Source organism: Hemitrygon akajei, chromosome 9 (assembly GCF_048418815.1).
Source record: "Hemitrygon akajei chromosome 9, sHemAka1.3, whole genome shotgun sequence".
Classification (NCBI taxonomy): domain Eukaryota; kingdom Metazoa; phylum Chordata; class Chondrichthyes; order Myliobatiformes; family Dasyatidae; genus Hemitrygon; species Hemitrygon akajei.
Window position 1 is genome coordinate 27,570,681 of NC_133132.1, and position 6,474 is coordinate 27,577,154.

Consider the following 6,474-nt stretch of genomic DNA (forward strand, 5'->3'; position numbering starts at 1 on the left):
CGCCAGGATATTGGTCCCCTGCAGATTCAAGTGCAACTCGTCCTTTTTGTACATGTCGTTCCTGCCCCAGAAGAGGTCCCAATGATGCAGAAATCTGAATCCCTACCCCCTGCTCCAATCCCTTAGCCACGCATTTATCCTCTACCTCACTCTATTCCTGTACTCACTGTCACGTGAAACAGGCAGTAATCCCGAGATGACTACCTTTGCGGTCCTGCTTCTCAATTTCCTTCCTAACTCCCTGTAGTCTGTTTTCAGGACCACCCCACTTTTTCTGTCTATGTCATTGGTACCAATATGTGCCACGACCTCTTAGGAGGGAGTAAATGCAGATACTTCACATGAGAAGCACAAACTTGTTTCGTGGAGGTAGATGAAGGTCCCATGACATTATGATTTCAGAATAAAACTAATACATCTAGATGAGAGGTTTCTCATGTACTGCTCAATTGCAGAGAGTGAAATGAGAAGGGCTCTTCATTGAGCAATGCAACCTGCAACAGCACACAGAATCAGGTTTATTATCACCGGCATGTGATGTGAAATTTGTTAACTTAGCAGCAGCAATTTAATGCAATACATAATCTAGCAGAGAGAAAAAATGAATAAATAAAATAAAAAATATTAAATAAGCAAGTAAATTAATTATGTTTTTAAAAAAAGTGCAAAACAAATACTGTATATATTAAAAAAAGAAAGTTTAGTGTTTTTAGGAATCTGATGGCAGAGGGGAAGAAGCTATTCCTGAATTGCTAAGTTTTTGCCTTCAGGCTTCTGTACCTCCTACCTGATGTTGACAGTGAGGGTGCTGGAGGTCCTTAATAATGAACACTGCTTTTCTGAGACACTGCTCCCTAAAGATGTCCTGCATACTTTGTAGGCTAGTACCCAAAATGGAGTTGACTAGATTTACAACTTCCTGCAGCTTCTTTTGATCCTGTGCAGTAGCCCCCTCCATACCGGACAGTGATGCAGCCTGACAGAATGCTCTCCACACTACAGCTATAAAGTTTTTGAGTGTATTTGTTGAAATACACTCAAATCTCTTCATACTCCTAATGAAGTATAGCTGCTGTCTTGCCTTCTTTATAACTGCATCGATATGTTAGGACCAGGTTAGATCCTCAGAGATCTTGACACCCAGGAACTTGAAACTCCTCACTCTCTCCACTTCTGATCCCTCTATGAGGATTGGTTTGTGTTCCTTAAGTCTTACCCTTCCTGAAGTCCACGATCAGCTCTTCCGTCTTACTGATGATGAGTGCCAGGTTGTTGCTGCGGCACCACTCCACTAGTTGGCATATTTCACTCCTGTACACCCTCTCGTCACCACCTAAGATTCTACCAACAATGGTTGTATCATCAGCAAATTTATAGATGGTATTTGAGTTATGCCTAGCCACACAGTCATGTGTATATAGAGAGTAGAGCAGTGGGCTAAGCACACACTCCTGAGGTGCACCAGTGTTGATATTCAGTGAGGAGGATATGTTATCACCAATCCACACAGGTTGTGGTCTTCCGGTTAGGAAATCAAGGATCCAACTGCAGAGGGAGGTACAGAGGCCTAGGTTCTGCAACTTCTCAATCAGGATAGTGGGAGTGATGGTGTTAAATGCTGAGCTAAAGTCAATTAACAGCATCCTGAAATAGGTGCTTGTGTTGTCCAGGTGGTCTAAAGCCGTGTGGAGAGCCATTGAGATTGTGTCTGCCGTTGATGTATTGTGGCGATAGGCAAATTGCAATGGGTTCAGGTCCTTGCTGAGGCAGGAATTCGGTCTAGTTATGACCAACCTCTCAAAGCATTTTATCACTGTCGATGTGAGTACTACTGGGTGATAGTAAGGCAGCCCACATTATTTTTCTTGGGTATTGGTACAATTGTTGCCTTTTTGAAGCAAGTGAGAACTTCCGCCTGTAGCAGTGAGAAGTTAACAATGTCCTTGAATACTCCTGCTAGTTGGTTGGCACAGGTTTTCAGAACCTTACCAGGTACTCCATTGGGACCTTCGCCTTGCAAGGGTTCACTCTCTTTAAAGACAGTCTAACATCGGCCCTGTGAGACAGAGATCACAGGGTCATTAGGTGCAGCAAGGATCTTCACAGCTGTAGTTGTGTTCTCCCTTTCAAAGCGTGCAGAGGTGTTTGAGTTCATCTGGTTAAGCGTCGCTGCCATTCATGCTATATTGGGTTTCGCTTTGTAGGAAGTAATATCTTGCAGATCCTGCCAGAGTTGTCGTGCATCCGATGTCACCTCCAACCTCATTTGAAATTGTCTCTTTGCCCTTGAAATAGCCCTCTGCAAATCATACCTCATTTTCTGGTACAGGCCTGGGTTGCCAGACTTGAATGCCACATATCTAGCCTTCAGCAGATAAAGTACCTCCTGGTTCATCTACGGCTTTTGGTTTGGGATCATACAGTAAGTCTTTGTGGGCACGCACTCATCCACACAGGTTTTTAATGAAGTCTGTAACAACTGCAACATACACAGGTTCCTTTGTAGAAAATTTCTTTCAAACATAACACTGTCAGCAACTTAAGTGGATTGTTTCTAATTTACTAAAATGATTGGCATTCCATTAAATAGCTATCTTGGTTAATAATGCATTTGCTTTTCATTTTTGTGGTTCAATATATAATTTGGCCTCTTCCCTACTGATGCTAATTTCCCTCTTCCTGTTTTTCTTTGCAGGAGCATGCCTTTGAGAGCAGTCAGAAGTACAAAGAAGGAAAGTTTATTATTGAACTGGCCCACATGATTAAAGACAATGGATGGGAGTGACCAGTGAGCTACAGACCCCTGCTGCTCTGTGTTAAGACTGTATGAGGCTGATCTAATGGACAGAAAATGCTCTGCTATAAGACAGCTCCAAGAACATTTGCTGACTTTATTTTTAAAAACCTTACAGCTGAACCATTGATGTTGCCTTCTTGTTGGCCCTTTGCTTTTTAAAAATCTTTGTCTAGGTTTGGTGTTCTCTTGTGTGAAACACTGTAAAACAACTATAAATGAGAATCTTTTTTTCAAAGCTCTTTAAAGTTTGAGTGAGAAGAAAAAAAATGACACTTTTATTTTTTGGAGAGTTTAGCTTTACAAATGACTGTTTTGAACTAGGCTGTTCTCACTTCCCCTCCTTTAAACTCCCCACTGTGTGTGTCTCTTCTATTGCTGCTCATGCTCTGGTACAAAACTGGGTTAGATGACCAGCATGGAGATTAATGTAAAGGGAGTTTATATATGTACATCTAAATGTAGCATTTTTATTTTTCAATGAGTTGTTTTGGGACCGGGAAGTAATGGTCACAGTATTGTGACATTGAGGTACAGTTGAATCCCATAGGCTGCAATTGGTTCTTCTATTTCTCCCAGGCTGTTTCTAGATGGCCAGTGGGCATAAATCTAGCAGCTGTAATATTAATGGGAGCTGTGGTTTGGGGTGGGTGATAAGGGGATACAGAGGGCCCACTAAAATTGTACAAAATGAGATAAAGGAAGCATATGGCTGGTTCCATGTTGCAGTATACTAATGCACTGGACAAAATTGGGCGCAAAAATAGGTTTTTGGGCATAACATCCTTTTAAACATAGAGCTGGACTCCTGGTCTGCGGACTGTTAAAATTTAACAGACGCATGAAATTCCTTTGCCTGGAATATGCACACACTCCAGAACTTTGGTTTTCCTTTTATTTAAAAAAAAATTCTTTTCCTCATTCTCCTGTTCTGATCTCTGCTTCCTAAGTTCTTTTTACAAATGGTCATTCCCAGTTCTTGGAGTATGGACCGTTTCTGGGTGCAATGGTTTGCTGGTTAAATCATTTGTTTTGTCATATGGGTGCACCTGTGACATATAATGGTGCACTCTGCTGCTAGAAGTTTCATATGCAGTGTTATCAGGAAGGTCCAGCAGATATTCTTTTTTTTAATATTGTATTCCACTCGCCACTTATAGCCAACACTTTTTTGCCTGCTCTCTTGCTGTCAGAATTCTCATTCCCTGGTGCCGTGCATTGAGTTGAAATTTTTGGGGATGGGTCCTGATCAGATCAGTACCACTGAAGAAGGAACATTTTGGGGGAAAAAAGTAAGGGGCCAGTCTGGTTACTGAGCCGAATTTTCAAGAGGGTCGCACTACAGAAATTAAATACTTGAAGCAGATTACAGATCGAGAATCTTGTTGAACCAGTTTCCCTATATATTAAAAAAAAACATTTTTGTACATTTAGAAAAAGAAGAAACATATTTAAGGTTTTATACATATTTTTACTGGGTAAGTTGATTTGCTTCCCCTACCTGAGCACTTTTGTTCTCTGTAATTCTTGTTTTGTTATAATAACATTTAACTTTGCAATCTGATTTAGTGTGTTGTTGTTTTTTTTTCAGATATTGTGATTTGCCTTTCATTTTTAGAATTTTAAAAAAAATAAAAGATGAGAGGGTTGGGGATAAGGAAGGGCATCTCTTCTTGGACCAATGGAGCAGACTCTTGAGCTGGCTTATCCCAGGATGCTTGTCTATTGGTTTAAACTCTGGAAGCTGGTAACATGATTAATTTATTTTCCCCTTTCCCTATAATTAAAAAAGTTGTTTTTTTTTCTTTGAGATTTTTTTTCGGTTTTATTGGAGCTTTAGAGTTGTTAATATCCATCCAGTAGTAAGTGAGCTTAAGGGCATTGGCCATTTGGTGTTAGGGCAAGTGTTAAGTCTGGAGCATTCTTTTCTACAAGGGTGACTGATAATATTACAAGTTCTAAAGCATGTTAAATATTGGTAAAGTAAATGTCTTTTTTTCTGCCTGAATTCTTTTGTATTTTTTTAATAAACCTTTTGAATGCTTTACTACCTCTCTTCACCCCCAACCCTCCATAGCTATTGGGACTATACATTGCTTTGCTGATCTGTCTTGAAACTACATCAACTTTGTGCAGCAACTCACTGTATTGTACTGGAGTTAAATAAAAGACTTTCACCAGGATACAGCCTGTCTATTAATGATGGTTGATGATCTACTCATGAAATCAAGTTACCAGTTGGGTAATGTGGTTTAAAACTGCAGCCTTGTCATAATGGCGTTTTATTGCACTGAACCAGATGGAGATGTAGGTATGGCATGCCAAAGATTTTTATTTGCTGCTGATTTGTGGAAAGCGGTAGGTGATTCCTGAAATGTTCTTTATTGAATTTGCCTGCTTCCAAGTTTTTCCAGTGAATTTTGCTGTACATGACAGAAGAATATGAAGTTTGGAATGCAAAGTATGAATTGCAACAAATTAAGTGCTATTGCATTGGGTCTAGGTGAAAATAAAACCCATGTTTTGAGATGGAACTTCACTTCTAAAACATTCCAAGTGCTTGGTTTAGTGAATTGATTCAAAGTGAACTAATGTTATAAAATAATTACTTAGTGTTCACACCAATGGATCAGCAATACCAATAAAACTATGGCTAACTGATGTTTAATGCAGGGATGCAATGCAGGACATTGGACAGATGTTACCACGGCATTGACATGACATTTGCTTTTATCTGATTTTTCAGATCTTTGGATGCAATATTGTTTCCAATTGAATTTTTTTTACCCCAAAAAAAGAACTGGTTATTCACAGCCATAAATACTTGAATTGTTATAACTGAAATACAAATCTGTTGCAACACGAAGTGCTGGGGGAACTCAGCAGATCAGAGAGCATATATGGAGAGGAATAAATAGGCAACATTTTGCGCTGAGATCCTTCATCAGGATTAGGAAGGAAGGGGGAGGAAGCCAGAATAAGAAGCTGGGGGTGGGGGGAAGGGAAGGAGAACTAGCTTGTAGAAGATAGGTGGACCAGGTGACAGAGGGGACTAAGAAGCAGAATGGATGAACTAGAATGCTGGGAGGTGGAAGAGATAATGGACTGAAGGAGGAATTTGACAGGAGAGGATGGTGAACCATGGGAGAAAGGGAAGAGGTAGGGGCACCAGACGCTGGTGATTGACAGGTGAAACAGAGAAGGGAGTAAGAGAGGAGCCAAAATTCTTGCCCTTCAATGTTTTAATTCTGTTGCATGTACTCTTAAGCTTGACTCTAAATTCCTCAGTCTTTGAATTGGTGTTATTACATGCTTAATAACATTTTGGATGAAATAATATGGGATGGCATTGGACTGACATGATAGCATCTGCACATTGAGTCTGGAAGGATTTAATTTCCAGCAAGGATTTGCAGCAGGTGGTGGAAAAATCAGGGTGAGGAATAAATTGACATTTCTGTTCCTCAACAATTTTGCTTGTCTTACTGCTTGTAATCACAGTACAGTTCATGAGGAGGCAAAGACCTGCATTTTGCAGAGTATGTTGTTGTATTATGGGCCACAAGCATTGTGCTAAATAGACGATATCTGGGTAGATGGGGATCATCAACCGTGGTTAGCAGCTCATCTAGGAGAAGGAAAACTGATCTCAAGCCTCCACTGCCTTGCTGCTATACCAC

General features: G+C 40.3%; 1 protein-coding gene across 4 annotated transcripts in view; it reads left to right on the top strand.

The window, feature by feature from the left end:
- The window catches only part of ypel1 (yippee-like 1), a 51,151-nt gene extending 46,174 nt beyond the window's left edge, over positions 1-4,977 (top strand). For all 4 annotated transcript variants that reach the window (XM_073055690.1, XM_073055689.1, XM_073055691.1 and 1 more), the window contains exon 5: positions 2,696-4,977. In XM_073055690.1, coding sequence (XP_072911791.1) covers positions 2,696-2,785 — 90 coding nt within the window. In that variant the 3' untranslated portion in view covers positions 2,786-4,977. The remainder of the gene's footprint in view (positions 1-2,695) is intronic.
- Positions 4,978-6,474: the final 1,497 nt, after the last annotated feature.